This window comes from Aquila chrysaetos, chromosome 8 (genome assembly GCF_900496995.4).
Source record: "Aquila chrysaetos chrysaetos chromosome 8, bAquChr1.4, whole genome shotgun sequence".
NCBI classification, from domain to species: Eukaryota; Metazoa; Chordata; class Aves; order Accipitriformes; family Accipitridae; genus Aquila; species Aquila chrysaetos.
Window position 1 is genome coordinate 43064599 of NC_044011.1, and position 22196 is coordinate 43086794.

General features: G+C 42.2%; 1 protein-coding gene across 1 annotated transcript in view; it reads right to left on the reverse strand.

The window, feature by feature from the left end:
• The window catches only part of LOC115344321 (CXADR like membrane protein), a 44712-nt gene extending 26723 nt beyond the window's left edge, over positions 1-17989 (reverse strand). Inside the window, exon 1 of the mRNA XM_030021399.1 lies at positions 17586-17989. Coding sequence (XP_029877259.1) covers positions 17586-17613 — 28 coding nt within the window. The 5' untranslated portion in view covers positions 17614-17989. The remainder of the gene's footprint in view (positions 1-17585) is intronic.
• Between the last annotated feature and the right edge of the window lie 4207 nt (positions 17990-22196).

The window sequence follows — 22196 nt, forward strand, 5'->3', positions numbered from 1 at the left end:
GGGCTCATTCAGAACTGAGGGTGGGATTTACATAACTTAATTCTCTCCCTCTTTTCAGGGAATCAATCACAGCACCCCACCTCTTTATCTGGGCAAAGTGTCTATCATGTCATCCTTGTGTCTGTGTTCACCTGGACACATTGGTGCTCATCAGAAAAACATTTACTATAAAAGGTAAGCAGGTAAAACATAAGAGGTGCCAGGGATGCCAGACAGCACATTCTGAGAGAGTTTTGTGTATATCTGACAGCAAGCATAGCCCAGAGTCTTCTCCCAGTCTTCAACAGTTCACATTCCTTCCTTGAGCTATACCCCACTCCACTGCTTTGTTTCGACAAGCTGAAAAGCAGCCTTGTGCCAGGGGTTTACTGCAGGGACCTTTACCCTGACCCAGACTAAGCAAGACTCTCCAGCCACAAGCTCCTAACAAAGCAACACATTCCAATTATTTACACATTTCTTCTGTCCTGAACCAGCCAGAGAAGAAGAGCATGGCTGTAAGGCTGCAGGGGAGATCTGGAAAGCCAGCTCTTCACAAAACCACCCCAGGCTACATCAAACTCTCCACAAAGACAAAGTTCAAATTCCTCAACAGGTTCCCCAGCCTATTTTTGTTTCAACTCCTCTGTCAATCTGAGAAATGATCCAGCCTGTCTTTTCCATTACAGTCGACTCATCAGATTCATCAAAGTTCAGCAGTTCAGACCTATATACTCAGCCAGTGTCCATGCCTTTTATTTATACTCAGATACTGGCCATGAAACATTTTTTCCAATAAAATCTCAGTAAGCTCACACTGAAACACACCTTAGGCAAGTTCCCTCCATAGATTGGTTCCTTCTTTTCCGTGGCAAGCTGGGTACATCATGTCAAGGATATGTATATGTTAAATAGCATCCCAGTTTTTCCTCTGTGCACATATAATTCTGCCACAGACTTAAAATCCTTTAGAAGACAGACTTGCAGTCACAGTGGCCTTGTAATAGAACAGTATACCTGCAGTACCAGCAGAACCTGACACATTGTCCTTTCCCACAACACAAGAACAGCAAAAGCAAGACTTGAGTTTGCAGTTCTTTAAACATACATGATGGTAAGCACCTAGTGTTGCCATATTACAGACTAGCAAAGGCAGAAGACCCAGTTTGTTTGGGAAGGCAGATTCAGAAATGGAACATCCAGCTGCCAGAAAATAGATTCAAAGTGTTTAACTTCTGTTCAGGAAGACATTAGATATTTAGAAGGCTCAATCACAAGTTACATTAGATTTATTTCTTCAAGTGTATAAATACATAATTTTCCCTAACTGCCTAATATTCAGCAATAAGTTTCCCACATAAGCATGTGATTCCACACACTATCACTTGTGGGTTTTCTTCCACCTCCATCTGATACTGGACCATTTTGGAGTGAAACAGTCACTTAGATAAACCGTTAATCTCATCTGGTCCAGTAGTTCCTAGCTCCTTATTTCCATGTTTGCTCTCAGGGAGGAGTCATCTGACTCACTGGGTGAATCTATGTAAGAGAAGTGAAATACTTATTAGGGTTATTGTAGAGTTTCCAAGGCATCTGTCAGAGTCTGATGCAATTGTGACAGCTCACAGAACCGAATCAAGGGCACGAATAACTGTGGCAAACCTATGGGCCACAGTAGGAAGTATGAGTACATTAGCCATTCGCCGACTGTAAGTATCAAGAAAAATCTGGCCAAGGAAGAGCGCCTTTTTTACCCTGTTCCTGTATTCCTTCCCTCAAATCAGCTCCTGTTAATAACTGGAAACAAGATAACAGGCTAAGTGGGTATCCTAACCCTTACTGTACCTCTTATTCTGTAACACATGCTTATTAGTTGCTGGCATTCTGTCCAGGACACAGTTTTAATGTGCGAGTCTTGCACTGACAATTAACTTGCCTATTTGTTCTTTGATTGCCATATCTGGAGTGACAGGATATATACACCCCTCATTTCCCTATTACAAGCCTGAGTTTAACCTCCCAGTCTCTGCCTCCTGTGTTTCTTCAGCCCAGCAAGCTCAGCAAATGGAAAAGTTGCAACAGCTTCATAACACTGAGAATAGTTTATTATGTTTGCCTAGTAAAGAAGGGAAAAGAAATCAAATGGCTCCATACTGTAGATAACAGCAGTTCATCAGCCCCAGACCACACAAGTCTCCGCATCTGACCCTCATTAACATCTAGCAACAAAACCAAAGTATGTCTGCCAGGCAATGGGTCTTTCTTGACATTTATGCAGAATAAGCCAAATAAGATGTGCTCACTTGCAGGGTCCCAGTTAATCCTTAAGGATCATTTGGGATGATCATAGGTACCAGCATGATTGGAGCAGGAATAACAGGGTATCCTGAGTAAGATTTACAGTCTGGTTTGTAGTCAGGCCAATTCCCTTGATCAGTCAGCTGCTTCTGGCATCCTTCAGGATAGAAACTGCTGTTTTGGCGGGGGCGGGGGGCGCGAGGGGGGAGACATTGTCATGGGTTTGCTCAGAAATGTTTTATTCAGGCTGTTTATCCCCAAAAGAACATTTCCCTTTTAGATAAAATTATCTGGATTCTGTTTATTCTAAACACAGGAGACAGGACTAAGGCATTTCCTCTTTTAGGAAGTATGGCTGAGTGTATTTCCTACAAAATTTATAAAGAATTGAAGTAAGGACTTGCATGGCTCCTGAAGGTTTCAAACTCTTCTCCCCAAAATGCTGAAAGAGCTGGCTCTGTCAGAGCACAGTTACATCCCAGTGGCATGAAATACAAACACAAACAGACAGCAGCTATAAACTCTTTGGAAGGGGCAGGCTGATAAAAACCATAATCAAACTATTTACCAATACTTCGCATTGTTTTGTCTGAAGACCATAAACCACATCACATAATGAGACATTTCCCTTTTTACAGATGGGGAAACCAAGGCTCCAAAATGACTTGTAAAACCACCTACTGCGATTACGGTTGAGATGAGACAAGTTAATGAACAACAGATCTGAACCTTACCAGTGAGAAGTTTTCATTCCAATAGACTACAGAGTCACCACTGGAACTGGAAAGAAAACCACAGGTTCCTGTCTTCCCATCTCTTCTCCTTACAAACAATTCTGACTCTCTTGCTATAAAGATATTACCAAGTTTTATATGTCATTTTCCATGCGTTAGTCACACTGTACTTCCTACAGGAAGTCTCTACCTCCACCTGAAGCACAAGGGAAGTGTCTTGGTCAGTCTTCCAGGAGACCTGAAAGCCAACTAATAAACAGAGCTCCTCTGCCCATAAGGCCAGCCTGTCTCAACATTCATAGAACAGCTCAGGACTGATGCAAGTGTAATGTTCCAGTATCTTTAATCTCTCACAGCTGCCTAGGACATTTTCCCTGGCATCTACTCTGAATGTTCATATATTATGTACTACTTCTGTATCAGAGGGGGATGTAGAGAATATATGAACAGTGACTGCTATTTAAAATGTCTGCAGAAATAACGTTTATCTGCTACATCAAGTCTTCCCTGTCTGCACAGTATGAACATAACTGATGGTGGGTGTTTATAAAGCATGCATAATCATTACCTGCTCAATTACTGTTGTTAAAATGCATGGTTGGCAGCAAGTGCTGCCCATTGTGTGGCTCCACCAGCTCCCTGTACTAGGGGAATTCTTCATGTTTTGTTTTTAATTCTGCATCATAATCAGGCCCTAATTTTATGCATATTGGCTCAGGATATTTTTCCTTTCTTTTACATTGTCAGTCTGCTTGCCACATCCTTGCTGAAGGGGATTCCTCACTTTAAGTCCTTCTCTTGGTAGGGCAGGATGGCCTCCTTTGGTTGAGGATTATAGGCTCTGACAGTGCTGACACAGAAAAATAAAACCCCAGAATGATTTAAAGCAATGAGCAGGGCTGTTCCCTCAAGATCAGGAAGACATAGCTACTACTGTCCTTTCCTTCTATAACTCAGAACCAGTCTAAACCTGGCTACTTACAGACCTCATCCAGAGAAGGCAAGTCACAGACCCTTTGACAGCCTCCACCCCACCATGCACTCTTCACTTGCTGATAAGACTATCAATTTTTAGTAACAAGGAGACCACACACTGTGTCTTCCCTCCATGAACTAAAGCATTTATGGCCCAGTGTCAACAGAAATGACACTAACTGGGGCTGGGACACTAAGGCATAAAGGGATGAAGAGACTTGGACATAGTCAATAAAAGCCAAGAATATCACAAACCTCCTAAACCCAGGGTAATTAGATCATACTGCCAGGCAGATCCATACTGAAAGGGTGCTAGAAGACATCTTTTTAAGAAGAGAATATTGAATGAGCTCAGTTCCAATCTACTTTACACAGATGCTTTTGAAAAACAGAATTTATTTTCTTTTAGTGGATTTTTTTCTCCATTCTGCTTATAAAAGATCATCATAAAAAATGAAGCAGCATTTAAATTGGCAGCAAGGATGGAAAAGCAGTGCCAATTCCTCCCTGAATAAGCTCCTCCCTTGCAGGAACAGGAAATTAATTTCCCTTCCAAGGGTTAAAGATGTTCCTGTGCCAGACTCACTACATCAGGTGCTTTCAGCGTAGAGAGATTTTCCACGCCACTGCTATGACACTGCCAGAATCTGGAGATTTACAGCAAACATCCTAGACCCCATCAAAGGCTTATGAAGACCAAAACCACAAGAGAAGATACGCATATAGAATTAAAAGAGTTTCAGCATAACCAAAGCACGTCTCATTGGCATGAAGGACACCAGCAGCTATTGAAGTTGCTCTTTTTCTGGGTAGGCTAGGTTTTCCATGCACATGGTTGCAGAACAGGAAATATTGAGAGGACAACCCAGGGGACAGGGACTAAAAGGAAAGCTATAGCCAGAAGCAAAGCATGCTGCACACATGGTTTTGCACCACACAGTATGGGAGAGGCTGCAACTCTGCTCTGTAAGTAGGGAAGACAGGCAGGAGTGGCACAGGAAGGGGCAAGGTTCTTGCATATGTCATATGCCATTGCAAAGTGATAAAAAGTATTTGCATTCAAAGGATTCTCCTCAGGGAAGACAGCCTTTGTCAAAATAAAGGACATGCCTCTGCCCAGCACAGCCTCCATTAACTGAGAGTTTTAAAGTATATAGAAAGTACCCACTATAGCTGTTTCAGCAGTAGTAAATCACTTTGAGCAAACAATTGGGGTTTTTACTAGTCATTTAACATATTTCTGAGCTGGGGTAGGTTGTGCCATACACCAGTATTATATTCTATAAAACTAGGCATGCATGAATTATCAGTGCATTGGTTTCTGGAAACAAAGAATGGAACAGAGAACAGTCCACATCGGCAGGAGCCCTCAGAGAACCACTAACAAGGGAGAAACAAATGACAAGATGCCAATATTATCTAACTAGCTAGTTAAAAAGAAAAATACTTCTACATGCAGGAATAATCAACTCTTCTCCCCATCTTTTTGCTTAAAGATGTTTCTAAGGAGAAGATGAGGGGCAAATGAAAGAATGAATCTAAGCAACATTTTCATTACCTTTAAAAAACTAGTATATAAATTTGCTCTGGGAGCTGAGAAAACCAACGTAAGAATATACCTGAAGAACAGTATTTATGACTTCCTAGATTTAAGTGTCTCTTTATATGAGAGGACTGATTAAAGTAACTAAGAAGAAATTTTTGAAATGCCCAGGTACCATGCTTTCAGAAAGGCTTCTAAAGGATCTGTGTTCAAGACCTAACAGATAAACCCCTAAATTAGTCCCGAGCACTTGGCAGAAATGCATGGTGCACAGCACCGGAGGTGCGGCACAAGTCTGCTCCATGCTACAGTAAATCTCTTTTTCTAGCCACGCCAGCATTAAATAAAGAGGAGAAGCACAAGGAAGTCAGGCAAAGGTAGAGAGGAGAGACATTATAAGAACTGAAACCAGAAATATTCAAAGTTATTCAGAAGATATATAATCTTGGTGACAAACTGATGGGAGACTTTTACTACCTGAGGCCTTCAAACCAAGCCTGGCTGTCTTTCTGGAAGAAAGATTTTACCGAAGTGATTAAAATGAGTGCAAGGATAACAACAATGAAATCCTCTGCCCTCCAATGTACTTTAGCAATCTTCAACACTGCCCTCAATTTCCTTCTAACTTTACCTTTGAAGAGGGGCAGAGTTCTTTCTGCAAGACTGCTTGAAAATCCCTGTTGCTGTGTGTATGTCAGGATATCTCAAGGCTTTCTTACAGGCATATCTAAAATAGATTTCTGTTACATTTTCTTCTGTGGTTTTAATGTGCTGAAATCCAGAGATGCTGAGAAGTCCAATAATCCTAATTGCACACTACAGGGCTGCTCGGTAGTTAGGACCATTAGCAAAGTATAATAAACTTGCTAGCAGATACTGCTTTGTGATCTGGCCAGAACAAGCCCAATTTACATAAGCCCACAGTAAGGGAGCACCCTCAGCAACCCATCTGAATGGTTGTTCAGATGTCTGAATATCTTGGGATCCCAACTTTTCTGCCTTCTCACTGCATGAATTTATGCTCTAGAATTACATGAATAGATGCTAACCTATTGCCTGGCTTGTTTAGACAGCAAGCAGGAACAAAACTAGGTTTAAGACATTCTGGATTGCTATGCCAGCTTTCAAGTCTGCAGCATTGTAGGGAACAGTGCAAATGGGCAAAGAAACAGTCCCTGCCTCAGAGCACTTACAAACCAGAAAATATCATCCTAAATACTTCCATCTGGTACAATAAGGCTCAGTTTGTTCCATTCACGTTCTGGTTTTGGCTTGCCTCCTCTCTTCTGGTGCTTTTACAGAAGAGGATATGGGGCAGGGGAAGATGCTTGCTGACAACTTGAAAAAAAACCCACTGCAGCCTCCACTGCATTCAATGCCTTTTACTAATGGGTATGTATTCATTGCTATCCCACAATGGAAGCAACATGCCCAGGGCATTACTAAATAGGAAAAAGATGCAAGCTCAAGTAATTAGAGGGAAAAGTATTGTGCAATGCAGGATCATTAGCTCCAGAGCAGAGAAGCTCAGAGTTTTGAACTTCTCTTGTACTAGGTCATATTAGGTCTGAATTAACTAACAGCTGCAGAATAGTCCCTTCTGCTTACTCCAGGGGTAGCCTTGGGGTAAATGGAAGGAGGTCCGACAAAGCCAGATAAGCTGGGATCCATTTGCCACGCTGAGTGGCACTGATGGGAAGACTCTTCACCCATTAAACTAGTGCCTGACATGTCTTAACAGACTATCACTTTGGACTTTTGCAGCTCCATTTCTACGCTGATTTCAAAGCACTTCACAGCTCAGGAGGGAAAGGTTGCTACATTTCTGAGTGCTCTTATACTTACTCTGCAGAACAGCAGCTGAGGCACAAAGCAGTTGAAACCAGCATTTTCAAATGCACCCCCAAAACTTTGAATGCTTAAGGGACACCTGACAGCAGCACATAGTTGGTGTGACCGAGCTCATGTGTCCCTAGACTTGCATCTTCAGAAGTACTGACCCTTTATAACACTTGAAATGGAGACGCTCAAAACTAACAGATACTTAAAAATGGAGCCTGAATTACTAAATCACTGAGTCACCGGCCAAACCAAGAGTAGAATCTAGACATCCTGAATGCTGCTTTGACCGGAAAACACTCACAATTGCTTAAAATTCCCCTTTGGAAAAGAAATTAAAAATCACAGCATTTGTCAACACAAAAGCTATGCTTTGTCTGGTTAAAATTCCCCTTTGTCTCCAAGCAAGAGCTTGAAACAATGGAAATGAAGAGGGGTTTTGCCCACAGCTTAGACCACATTAGAACAAGACAAAGCTGTACTGCGGAAACATCCATCCAGATTGGATGGATTGAGTAAAACAGTTCCTTATGTGAGATGCTGAGACTCCTAGGGGATTAGCATCAAGCTCTCTGCAAGTGCCACCTCAGTCACATTTTGTGATGGGTGCCTGTAATGGAATCGACCTACTCCAGGCAATTGAAAAAGAAAATGCCACAAAACCAGAACTGATGACCAGGAATACTTTGAAGGTCTCAGAACAAGCATAATGCCAAACTGCTTATCTGGAATTGAGTTTCTGAGCTTTGCTGACAAAATGCATGTGGCCTGCTTTGTGCTCGAGTGGCAAATACCCAGTGTTTGTATGTTACAGCAGCATCAATTCCACAAAAAGACACACTAGGTGTCTACAGGAAAACAGATGAAGCTGGCACAGGCAGCTCGCCATGACATCCAACCCCAGGCAGACCAGAATAAACACACAACATGAGGAACACTACCACCACTTGAGGAACGATAAGTTATTTATGGAAGTAATAAGTAATCACCAGAACTTCATTCAGCTAGATCACTGATACCTATCATTCCCACTTTAAAAAGTAGGGGGTCATGGATCCTCAGTCACCACATGAAACTACGCATTCATTTGATGCTGCTTTCAAAACCTGCTGAGGTCCAGCATGCAACTCCCATTGTAAATTGACTCAGGTTCCTAAATATCTGGCTCCTAACATCAGACCAGGTCTGCTGCTTGTCATCTACATCAATGTAAAACAGTGTCGCCAGTGTTTGCAGAGCCCTGATCTTAGCTGGGGCCTTTAAGAACTACTATAAAGCAAAGAAAGCAAGCAGCTGCTAATAATAACCCCTACACTCAGCAGGCCCAACTTCAATCACAGCCTAGTGCAGTATGACTAAGGAAATGAAGGGCTTCACTAAGTGTGATTGAAAGCTGTGACACCATTTTAAGACTGTTTTTACACTTGAGCAGTTTGAAGTAATGCTACCAGAGCCATCTGAAAATTAGGTAGTGCTCTGACTTCCATTGGCAATCATGTGTTGCTTCATTTTCTGAAGGACACAATAGCTCATAGGCTCACCACCGGATAAAACACACTGCACCAAATTCTTCACTTCATGTACCTAAAGTCAGTCAACTTCCCTCAGCAAACTCATTTCCCATTTTGAGCACACTAAGCTGCTTGCTTTCCACGAGCAGTACTTTTGCATGCTCATGTCTTACAACATCCACAGAGCATTTAGCAGACATTCACTGAAGCTGCATGTTCCTGCACTGAAATGAGTCCTAGTGCCAGTTAATGCCTGGGGAAAATGAAGCAATTTCCTTAATATTACTCAACAAGGCAGGATCTACAGCAGGATTCCCAGCACTCTGCCAGACACGGACCTCAAGTCTCACTTCAGCAGATTTGCTCTGGAATTACCCTACCACAGCAGAGTTCCAAATCTGGCTCTGCACCTTTTTCTGCAAAGGTTTGATAAACAGTCCTTTGTTCAGAAAAAAAAGCCCTGATGTTGGAGAACATGGCTCCTTTTTCCTCTTGTCCCTGGAATTGTGATTGGAAATAATTGGAAGTGTCACTGGAAGTAATCAGAAGTGACAGTCCCTGGGCTATAAGGCTTTTGCTTCAAGTCTAACGATCCCCCCGCAAAACAAAACCTAAATTTAAACAATGAAGTCATAAAGTGATTTGCCTTCAAGGTTGAAAACCCTGCAATTTTTTTTTTTTTTTTTAAACAAAAGAAGTGCCTGACTCTGTTTTAGTTCAATATTCAAGGCTTGCTGTGTTATATGAAAGACTTCCCCCTGCACACACAAAACCACCCCACCATTTCCTGGCACTCTGCAGCCCTACCCTCCAGATAAAGGTTCATATCTATATTAAACATTTCTATGGCTTTTAAAATTTTATCAAGCCTTTAAGAAACAAAAAAATAGCTTAAGCAGTCTGAGCTATGAGATTCAGCCAGCAGGCATCTCAAATATTCCAAATACTGGAAAACCACCTAATTCTAGTGTTTTTGCTGAGGCACAAAGAGGGGAAGGGAATGGAGTCACTCTTTTTTTCTTTTTTTTTTTTTTTTTTTCCCCACACTCCAGTTCTGGAAAGGCCTCTTACCAGCCCAGTTTGCACTAAATGCCATCCAGGCACATAGGGAAAGAAAGTCTCTGCTCAAAAGAACTTAAAGCCTAAATAGCCAAAGAGTAAAAGGCACAAGGCAGTGGAAGAAGAGCTACAGAGGGACCAACATAAACTTGCCAAGATCTAGAACAGAGCAGGGAGCTGCATCCAGATTCCCAACCCATGCATTGACCACTCCCTAATGCTTTGCTGAGCTGTTGCTTTTTCTTCTACCTTCAGATACTCCAGCAAAGCATACCACTTCCCCCTACAAAGCAGCCTTTGAGAGGCATTTCCACTGACAGAGTACAATGTTGTTAGAGTTACTATGCCACTGCTGCCAGTTAAAAGATTATAAGGAGCAGTTCAATTTTTGAGTGAATGCTGGTGCTCATGCTTTAAGACAGACATAAAAATATTCCCCTTTGTCAAAAGCCACAGGGAAGGACAGGGGACTCCCACCTACCATTTAGTGTAGCTGGCTTCCAGGTTCTGCTCTGCCAAGCAGCTCAGCACAATGGACACCTTAAGTATGAGTGATTACTCCATAGGTATATGCTAGCTAGAAAAAAACTGGGTTTTCCTCTTTCATATGCAGAACAAAGTAATTCAGAGACTAAGCACACAGCCCAGAATTTCCTTTATACGAGGGCTCTTCTGGTAAACACAGCAGTCATTCATACCGTAAGTGGAGTTTCTCAGCACATCGGTACTAAAAAGCCATTAATAGTTTATCAAGTATCTTATTACAAAGTAAGGATAAGTCAAACCTTCCCATTGCTTAGAAGTCATCCCTCCAGCTGAAGGGCCTCGGGTTGATAAATTGTAGCTGATGGACTCAGCTATTTGTCAATGATCTGCCCATCACTACTACTACCCACATTTGAGGACATATTAAAAGGAAAACAGCTTTAAGTCAGAGCTGCATGGATTCTAGACATGTAACATAACCGCTACTTTACCTTTAGGCAGTGTGTGCCCACCCGTGTCTTGGCTTCCTCCTCTGTTAGTTGGGCTTTATATAATTCTGTACCCATTATGGCCCTGCTGGACTGAGTTACCCAAAGCTTTATGTAGGTGCAACACATCACAAAGCATGCTACAAAAGTAGCAGCAGTGCAGCGTTATGGTAGACCAAATGCAGTCTAGTCATGGTCATCAGTTGCCTCTAACTGTGCACGCTCCATTTCAAAAGACTGTTTACAGGAGAGCAGCCTCTCTTCTGCCAGTGCATATTATAAGCACAACAAAATTTTCACTGACCTTTTCCTACCAAAGGCAATTAAACTGCAGGCACTAAGCTGAACTTCAACCTTTCTACCTAGTCAGTCAGGAACAAGTCACATACACTAAGGCTTCATACTCATTTTCCAGCCACAAAAATGGATGTCAGCTACACAGGAGAAGAGAGAGGCTGAAAATATACTGTAATGTATATTGATTCTTGTAGGACAGCAATTCTGACATCATGAATCTGGGTCTGGCCCATTAAGAGAAATGCTGAGTTACAACATTTGCCTTGTTAAACTGCCAAATGCTTTCCTAGAGAAGATGAAGGAGCAGATGAGGACAGGACTCTTCTCATGACCTTCTATCACATCCACCACCTTCAATGCATCTTACAATTGCTCAGTCCTCTTTGCAACAAAGAAAAGATAGAGCTACCTAATGAGTCGCATAAAGAAACCAAGGTACACAAAAAGTGGCTTAAGAAAAGCCTAGCAATGGTGCTTTGCTGAGGCAGGGCAGTACCCATCCTCCTCACGTTGCCTAGTTGTTTTTTGTAGTACTTAGTGAGCTTCTGGGGAAAAAAGACCAGCTTTATTCTGGGTTGCTAACCTACTGCTAGAGCTCCCAGTCACTATCGCATACACCTTCTCTGTATTCTGCCCAGGGAAGAGCATGTTTTAGGCAAGGTTTGAACTCCTGGCTGGCAGAGGTGGGCTGTTATTCCACTCAGCAATACTGTAGCAGCAGATTGAAGGGAGAAGAGAGTCTAAGAAATGAACAAGACAAAAATTCACCCTCCTCACTTCTGTTGACTTTCCATCATTTCACACATTTTCCATTGTTGTGCTTCCTGAACAGCCATTTCTGTATCCTCCACTATCCTGTCATTTGAGTATCTATTCACAGACCTCAGTGACCTGACTTCACCCTTGGCTTTTTGCTGGGCTGCTTCTGTAAACTAACCATTTCTAAAAACAGATGAAGAAACAGCTTTGGGGAAAAAAAAAAAAAAAAGACCCATTCATCTTTTAGACAGGGCACCGCTAAGTTCCCACTGCACCCAAAGTAGCCTCTTTTGTAACACATTAGTGCATGCAAGATATGCACAATATTGTGCACACACGAGCCAAGCTTTCTCTGCAAGTGTATACAATACATTACAGATACACAAGCAATGACTACTGCCTTGGCTAACAGAGGGGACTGACCTAGCTAGAAATCCAAGGTATAGTTTGACTAAGGCCGCAGGGACTATTTCTGAGGAGAAAAGGCACAGAAAGCAGCTTGCAGCACCCCACCTCATTGGTACCAGACACATACTTGCCATCATTTAGTATGGTGTAGGAAGCACACTTACACACAAAAGATTTTTCAAATACACACAAGGCTTTGTCAGAGTGACTGTTTACATTTCTTTTCAGGCAGCTCCTGAAAAGTCAAAGAAATCCCAGATTGCAAACCTGCTAAGTTCCCTATAAAGCCCTGTATTTGCCTTGAGGAAAACAGGGGCGTTTGTTGTGATCCTGAGGATAAACACCAGGATATCTCCAAGCCAGTTGTGCAATGACACTTCTGGGAAGCTTGTGCTGCTCTTACACAAAATGTTCTTCTGAAGTAGGCCAGAGTACCACAGAGAAACAGACCACTAATTCTACATGGAGGAGACAAGGTCCAGGATGGGCACAAAGGCAAAACGCCAGTTGCTTTCCATGGGAAATTCAGAAAAGTTGCCTCCCCCCTCAGCTTTATTTCCCATAAAATGAATTCATCTTCAGGATTTCAACTCAACTTTGGCATGCTGCTTTTCCTCACTCTGGAAGATTACCTTTTCTTCTCCTTTTCTTTCTCATGGTAAAACAGAAAAACAAAAAGGATAAAAATAACCCACCAAATAAGCATTTTTTTAAATTAGATGCTAAAAATCCAAACTATTCCATATAAAACAAAGCACTACAAAGTGTCTTGACAGAAAATATTTGATGCAAACCATCCCTGGCTTTAGAAGAATTTTAGTGTCTCACAAGGAGTGTTAACCCTGATATCCTGCCAGATAGCAACTCACTTAATTATGTCTAGCTCCTTTGAATTCCCCCTGGAGTGCCAAATGGAAACACTGCTTTTCTTTGCTCCCTTTCCTTAGGTATTCCTAGGGTAGTGTTCTACTAAAGAGCTCTTTGCTCTGTCCTAGAACTGAATTCACACTACTGTAACAGGCTGAATCTTGCATACAGTTGATGTTTTGTTGACCGCTTTTGGAGTTTTCATGACAGAAACAGCGTCAATTATATGAAGCTGTCCTTGGGAAAATGGTCTTTTGAGCTAAATACACCAAGAAGTTACCTGCATTCCTTCGGAATCCAGCGACACAAAGAGAAAGTAAAATCCACAGATCAAAATCACATACAAAAACCCTTTTCGCAGCTACAGATTCTTCTTTTTGTGCTCCACTCCTGAGCCAAGGCTTTGTTTTTGTTAAGTGCTGTAAAAACATGGGGCAAAATCCTTGTCCCACCAAGCTTCTAAGTACATCATGAAGCAAACAGGCAAAAGCAAGAGAGAAGGAACGACGAGAAAACTAGCAAATAGCAAGTATATAATATCCTGTTAGTTATTGCTGAGAAATTCAGGAAATACCTGGAAAATCAGCAGAACTGTAAGATCCATCAGCTTAGTTTTCAGGTCGCTTAAAACAGTCTCCCTTGCTTTTTACTAGTTCCAGGCAGAAGCATTCCATTAAAATGTAAAACTTCCCAGTAACCTCACTAGGAGCAGGAGTGTGTTTTTTTTAGAAACACACTGCAGTGGTTCTTGGCTTCGCTGGAGTGTAGCATTGCAAGGGTTTAAGGAGAAGGAACTCAAGGAGATGCGATAGGGCACACTGCAGGTTGCCTGTGCTTTTAAAGCAGAAGAAAAGGCCAGAGTCAGCACACTAGAGCACAGCCTCAGGCTGACCTACCACCGCTGAACGCTGCAGAGCTGCTTCCATATCATCACAGATTTTCAAGCTAGAAGTCTGGTGAATACCTAGGCAAACGCATGCTGTCAGACCCAATTGCTCATGCCAACAGGCACTGGAAGGATCTGCGCCATAACCTTTTTCCCAGTGCAGTGAGACAATCAGAGTCTTGGTGTTCAGTGCAGCGACTGTATACCCCTGGGACAGTGCTGTAAGAGAGTCATTGACCTCAGAGCTTAGAGGGCAGAGCTCCGCAACATCAGTACAAAAGGTACTTTTACTATTACAGCTGCACCCACTTGAGCAACACCACCCCTGTATAACATACCAATTCTAACACACTGAACACATCTTTGTCAGACAATTGTTAAGTCAGACTCAATGTGCATTGCGGTGAGCAACCCCTAACACTAATGTAAATGTTCACTGCCAATAGCAGGACACCAGAAAGCTGGATGACTGCTTTGGCTTGGCACATCTACTGCTTTGAATCTTGAACCCATTTGTTTCTGAAGGGCAGAGCACATACACTAGCCAACAAGTGAAGAAAAAGCATGTAATAGCAGTGTCAAAACCAGGCATACAAGCATTACCCACGTGAACATATTTGATTACAAGAAAATTAGCTTTTTACTTTAATGGAAGGCTCATTAAAAATATTCAAAATTGACTTGGAGGGTGTGAAAGAAGGCAAAGGAGACTTCTAGCACCTGAAAATTCAAACCAATTCAGGAAACCATTTAAATTAAAGCATTTGCTAGTTTTTTACTGGCTGAGGAATGCAACATTCTATTATGAAGTTTTTACACTCAGAAGAGAAGAATCACAGATATTTCCCTTGAAAATTTCCCTTTTGATTTTTGAGTGCAGCATGTTATACAAGGAGTCTGAAACAATTTTGACCAGCTGTAGACTGAGATGAGAATCAGGTGTCACACTTACATGTAGGCATACACATTAGCATGCATCACCTTCCACTCCTCAATCCTTCCTGGTTCATTTACCTAGCCTTTACTAGGGAAGTAAGCATGGTCATGCTCTTGCCCACACTTAGGAACGTCTTTCATCTTGTCTTAAAAGTCTCCTTAAAACTAATTGGCTCCTGTTTTCTGTCTCCTCACACAGCTGTTCGCTTGCCCCAGAGATGTACACAGCGTAAAAGACAAGGACTGTATATATTAGCCATGCTATTACTATGTTTAAGAATGAAAAGCCAAACCAGGCAACCTTCCTTTCAAGTTTGCTTGGCTTCTCTAACCCCCTTTTTCTACACTAGTCTCTCACTTTATCAGCAAGAAAAGCAAGCCATCATTGGCACTTCTATACCTTTTTACTGCAGAAAATCAATTAGGCTTTCTCTAGCTAGCAAATGAGGCTCCCCAGCCTCCTTGTTTTCAGGATGATCTAGGAACAGGGAACCACAATACTTCCTTTTCCCTGGAACATGCTTCTAATATTGGTGAAGGAAGCTGGAGACAGAGCAGGAAGACCAAGTTATCTGTTGACAAGACAGGTAAAGCATGGGCAAGACAAACAGCAGTTCAGTGACTAATTAGTACCAGGAAACAAAACAAACCAGGTTTTGCTGTGAGCTTTGGGAAACCACTTATCCTCTGCTCACCAGTGCTTGGACAACTCCCATGGAGAGGCTGAGAAACTCACCTCATGGGTGAGGGCATAAGCTGTTGATGGCAGGGACTGTCTTTTATTTTGTGTTTATGTGTTACTAGCATAGTGGAGATGCCTAGATGCCAAAGACATAAGAATAACAATGATAAAGCCCATTGTGTTTAATAGATAAAAGCAGCACTAGTCACACAAAGGTAAATTGTCATTACATTACAGCCAAAAGCACCTTTTCTGAAGCAACAGCTTATTTCTTTTGCTCCAAGCCTTCAACATGTGGGAATATTCAGCAGCTGAATAGGTTTGGTGGACCAAAGACTGCAGTCCCCATTTGTCTCCATCAGTGAGGGAAGCAACCTATCCATTTGTCTCCTAATTTCCACAGAGCTGCTTTCCTGGCCATTTCTGCAGGGCTGACCCAGCCCAGACACCTCTAGCAGAAGCCTAGCTGTTCTTCCTAACCTTGCTGTCAGCATTTAAAGAAGACTCCAGGAGATGCATCTCCACCATATTGAGACACAAATGGCCAAAGCAGATGTTCAGGGGGGACAAACTGCTGCCTGTACTCCCCTGCAGATTCCACAGCACGTCCAAGCCCACTGCCACATTCCTACAGATAAAACCTTTGCTAACAGCAATCCCTAGAGCAAAAACCTCTTCTACAATTTATTCAGCAGTTCTACAAACGCTGCCTATCTTTCAGATATCTCAAAATCTGGCTAGTCCATGTTCCACACCTGTGACCCTTAAGGAACAGAGCTGTGCCTGCCACCTTTTTTATAGGTGTCCAAAACCTCTATTCTATCTGTGCCCAGCCACATCAGTCCACCACACTGCAGGGCTCAACTCTTCCTAGGGAATTAAAGACCAATGCACTTTTTCACACCTGTACCCAGGTTCCTGGGGGACAGGAAGACCCAGGAATCACAGCCTTTGCCCAACCACAACAGATTTCAAGGCTGTCTGCCTGTCAGCAGGCAGAACTGGCAAGCAGAATGGAGACAGAAGCTCACTCATCACATTACAGTGCCTCTGGAGATGCAGAAACCCAGGCTGCTTCTGAGTCAGTCTTGTAGGCAAGCTCCCTCGAAGACCTCAGGGCTGCAAACTCTTTTCTCCAGTCTACGGCTTTAACAAACAGCTCTCTTCAGCCCTTCTGCCTTCACTCTCCTTTAATGTCTTTAACATCTCCTTTCCCATTCTCCGCTCCTCTCCTATTCAACAGTCAATATCTACCTCTTTTCTTTCCCTTCTTTCAGCAGCCCTCTTTCTTCCCATTTCTTGCCTTCCCCCTTTATCTCCCTTCTCCCATCCTTTCCCCCCAACTCCTCCCTCCTGCACTTCAACACATCTGTTTCTAATCTTAGGCATCGATTGGAAACAATAACCCCTTTTTATTTTAAAATCTGAATGTTAAATGCCCAAGCAAATCAAAACAGAGTTAAACAAATTTGACACTATGCCCGAAACAAAGACATTTTGTTCACCTTGTTTTGCCGAAGAGGTTCAAGCCCCTTGCTAGTTCATTGCTTAAAAGCGCTGCCCTCTTTAAACAAGAAACATACATTCCAAAAGGAGTCTGTCTAACCACCACTTCTAAAAAATGAATCCAGATATTAAAATATCTCTGGCTATCAACCTGCTAATAAAGCAAGAAGAAAAGCATCAGAACCCAAACTACACTGAAATTGGAGTTTTCCATAAAAGTTTTTTCTTTACAAATCCCTTTCTCTAGCTCATCAGAAATGAATTTCAGTCACGCAGAGAGGGCGCATGGAAGTTTGATTAAAAACACTAACAAAACCAAAAAGCCAACCTACCTAAGAAGAGAATTGAAAGTGCAGACATTCCGTCTCCAAGCAAGAGGGACTTTTCCTCCCTTTTTCTTCCTTTCTCCCAGGAACAGCAGGCAGACCTGCACAGGATTCAAAGGAACGCCTCTGGAATGCACTGAGTGTAATTGCATCCATGTGCCAGAAAAATAACCAACTTCACTCTTTCTTCCCTTCTGCTATTCATCTCCTTGTCCATATTCCATCCAGATTCAGTGAGAGCTTTTAGACGTCTGCAGCTGGTAATTCAGGCCCTTGAGTTTCTGGAAAAGAAGAGACAGAGGCAGTGCAGCAAGGAGTTCACATCTACGGCAGCATAGAACAATTTTGCTTGTCTGAAAAGGAGAGAAGCAGGGGAAAACACTGTGCTCAATGTTCACCACATGGCTGCCTCCCAGAAGAGCCCCTCCCTACCATCAGCTGGGATTAATAGTGAAGACCAGTCATGTGGGTGAGGTACAGTTAATTTCTAGCAATAATATATATACTTACCTTTGAAGGAGAAACAAGAGGATTTCTCTAGTGTCAAAACAGTTAAGTTTGGAGGCAGTAAAAATCCAGCACGGAAAAAAATCAGATTCGTCACTCAAGGGCTAGAGAGACTCTTAGAAAAAAAGCACACATGCTCTTCAGAATCATAAACACGCTCACATGTATACATTATCTTTATTCTCTTTTGTAGCTAGTAAATTGCAGAATTAAAGCTTTTAGTCTTACTGGAATACTTTCTCCATTTGCTTAATGGTTTTCTTTTTTAATTTCTAGGAGAGAAAAGATTCCTAAAAATTGATTGAATTTTGCATTTAACTGTGCTTCAGGGATGAGAGAAAAAGCCAAATCAAGCAGAAATTGGTTGTCTACATTTAGTGACTGCTATGGGATGCAACTTATAACTCATTCCCAAAGGCCATTTTAAGGCAGCCCGAGACATTTACAGCCCATCTTCAGCTTCACCCTAGTGCAGTTAGCTAGTGAGCAAGTTTTTAAAACTAGCTTAGTTACTCTATTCCATTTCTGTCATCACAGCAGTGAAGACAAACCTCTCAGTCTCTGTAAGAAGGATCAAATGTGGTAGCGAGTAGAGCTCACAGAAGATGACTTTGACCATCTACTGAGCTGAACCAGCCAGAACAGAACTTTTTGTACTTCTTAGTAAAACACTTCTAAATCTCACTGCTCACAGCAAGGCTGTGCAAACAGTGATGTTATACATGTGAGCATATACACAACTGTTCTGATCTATTGCACTTTACACGTATACAGGTCATGCTTGCACCTTTATATCCATACGCCCTAAATACATCTGCTTTCCACAAAAGCAAAGCACTGCTAGCTAGCCTATTTAGATATTAACAGTAGAGTAACACTGGCTACCTGAAACCCTACAGCAGCTATAAAACCATTCAAGAAGCTGAGTAAGCATTTGGGTGGCTATCCTGTGCTGATCTAGGTATTGCCACAGCTATGCAGATACCAGAACCCCAGCTAGTTAGTTGAAGTCTGCTAAGGTGCATCTACATAAGCAGTAACTGCATATGTTTCTAAAAAATAGGCATACTCACAAAGAAATGTCCATCATAAACAGCTGAGTGCAAATCAAACAAATTTACCCATCTTGTGCAACTTGGAGACGAAGGAAAGCTTTGGAAGACAGAACAAAAATCCTTTCCTTTAGGAATACTTATGCAAGTATTTCTAAGACCTAAGAGAAAGAGCAGGCCATATGCAAGGCTGCCAGCCCGCAGTTTGAGACATCAGACTTCAGTTTCAAGCTCTCTCATTAGCTCCCTGTGTAACCCCATCTACACATAGTTTCTATATATCTCCGTTGTAAAACCAGGGATAGTATGCTGCTCTCCCTCGTCGGGGATGAAAACAAATACAGCAATCTTCATGAAGTCCACAATGAGAGGCACTATGCTTAGAAGCTCTCTAGGAATTCAGTACCTTAGCTCCTCATTAGAGTATAAGCTTTTCAAGCATTTACTGAAGACAAGAAACACTGCTACCCTGGGCAAAATTGGACCCTAGATTCAGGCAGATCCCATCAGAGAGAAATAACATGGATGAAAAGTATCCTTCTGCATTCTGTTTCATTAAAGTTTCATTTGCCCCTCCGAGCCTTAGACAGAAACAAAACCAGCATTTGGCTCCTCCTCTCCAAAACAGCTGTTCTCTCTGGAGCAGTGAGAAAGTGTTTTAAACAGCATATTCAACTAATACAGACTAATGATACAAAAGCAATCATTATCAGGTGAATATAACAATTCCTACAGAGCAGCCGTATTTATCCCATCCACGCATATTCTAAGAGCCAATTCCTTCAGAACTTTTCCCCGCACACTTGACCAAACAGGCTGCTAGTTTTCAAACAGTTGAGTGGATCTGAGAGAACATCATTGATTTTCAGTGCAGGACATAAATCAATGGAGAAAAGTGCATTTAATCCCTTCCCCCACTCTCCAGAAGCCAAGCAGCACTGAGCTTGTCTCTCTGCATTACAAGTCTGACAGAAGACATCCCAAGCTATGCTGTAAATATCCAGCATACTGCTCTGCTTTAATAGAATCAATGCATCAGAAACCAAGACAGAGAGAAGCGTTGTCACCCTGCACTCACTGCCCAGCCTCCACTGAAATCCACAGAGCTGGGATGTTTGAGGGATGTACGCAGAGGAGGAGGGGGATGTGGAAAATGAGAGGAGGCCATGCATGCAAAATCTCCTCTTCATCTTGGACAAGCCATTCCACAGCCTGTTCTCACATTACATTCAGCCCCTTCAGGAAGCTCCTCAAGAACAAGTTATGCTTTGGGGTTCAGTGGGGATTCTCCCTCTGGTGTTCATGCCTATTATGGCAAGGGCATCTCACTTGTTTGCATAACAGTTCCAGCAAGAGGCTAGTAAGGGCTGGTGTAAGTACATATAAGGACAGCCGTGCCACTCGCACCAGCACATCCTCTTAAAGCCTTTGCTGATTGTGTTTGGGGGAAATAGATCATATCTACAGAACATTATTTCTCCAGAAAGGGCAAATGCTTCTAGTAGGCTTGTGAATGCTTTCACCTGGTACTATACAATGCTAGCACAGCATGGGAGATACGCATCATGCACTTCTCAGCAGGGAGAATAGCGAAAGAGAGAAACTGATGTTTGATATCATAAGCATCAAACAAAAAGGCTTCAAACAACCTTTATAAACCGAGTTTGGTTTTCAAGGTTCCTGCACTGCTGTTGACAGCCCCCACTTTTAAGTCTGGGGTAGGTTCAGGTTAAAATACTTGTATACAAAAAGCTGTAGAAATCCTGACGGGCCACAGACCAGCTTTTTTGTGGCCTTCCCTGCTGCTGTCGCAGTTTCAGCCCCTTTCACATTTGCATGAGTAACCCCTTTCAGGAAAACATACTGTCTTAAACCTGCATGTCCCAGGAGCCTGCCCCGCACTTGTTAGCTTGTTCTTGCACCTCAACTAGTAAAAACACATGGGGGGATCCTTTCTTAAAGCCCTATTTTTCTGTATCAGGTTACTCCTTTCCCCTTGCTGCTCTTCCTCCTCCAGGGAAACATCTCCTCAAGATGTAGCTGCCCACCATTGCTGCAGAAATGCACGCTATCTTCTCAACTCTAAATGTGCCACATAAGCCCAGCAACAGCAGCTCTAACACACCCATCCCCCAAAACGTATCCAGAAGCCGTATGTTCTTCCAGAACTGTTATTACATAGCAGTAACACAAACTATTGCTACACAGCTACCCTCTTGCATTGATCTTTATTAAGTCTGTTCTCTGAGACTCCCAATACAAATTTATCTCACACAGTTTAAATTATTTCAGGAGCTTATTGATACAGCCAGTAGAACAGGGTTCATCCACCAGGAGAGCCAGATGAGCACATTGAATCTCTCGAGCAAAACCATGTTCTGTTCCGCTTTTGGCTTTGCAACTGAAAAAAAGCACAAAAAATACTCTGACAAAGGAAAGACAAGCCACACAAAGAATCCAGTCTCTGAAGAGGAAAACCCAAAACAGACAACAAGGAGTATTACGGTAAAAAATAAAACCCTTCACACAGATTTCTTTCCACAATCAGCCACTGGTGGAAAGGTTACTTTATACATCAGGACTTGGATATTAACTTATAAATCAGTTGTTCTTTAAGCAGCTCTCATCTCTCAAGTAGGCTTCAATAATTGATCATAAAAGCACTATTAGTCATTTAATATTAGTTAAAAGTCTCACTTCAACAACCCTTAGCACTCACACTGTCAGTAACTATATCTCTGAGAAAAACAAACAAAAAGCTCCTTAAAGCTCTAGCTAATTTGAAGTGCCTCAGTCCACACAGCTTGTTACTCCAATACTTATTTTTGTTTGTTTTACAAGAAAATATGCTTACTACTTTTTTGGATGATCTTATTTTCTATGTAAGCACGTAACTTAGTCTGCATTTATACTTTGAGGAACAAAAAGTAAGGAGTTCCTCATACACAGAAACATTTTAAATCTTTATTGACTAGAGGCTATTGTTACAGTAGCTAGGAACTGAGCACAACATAAGCTACTTACATCCTACTATTGATTCTACAGCAGAAGCCAAACC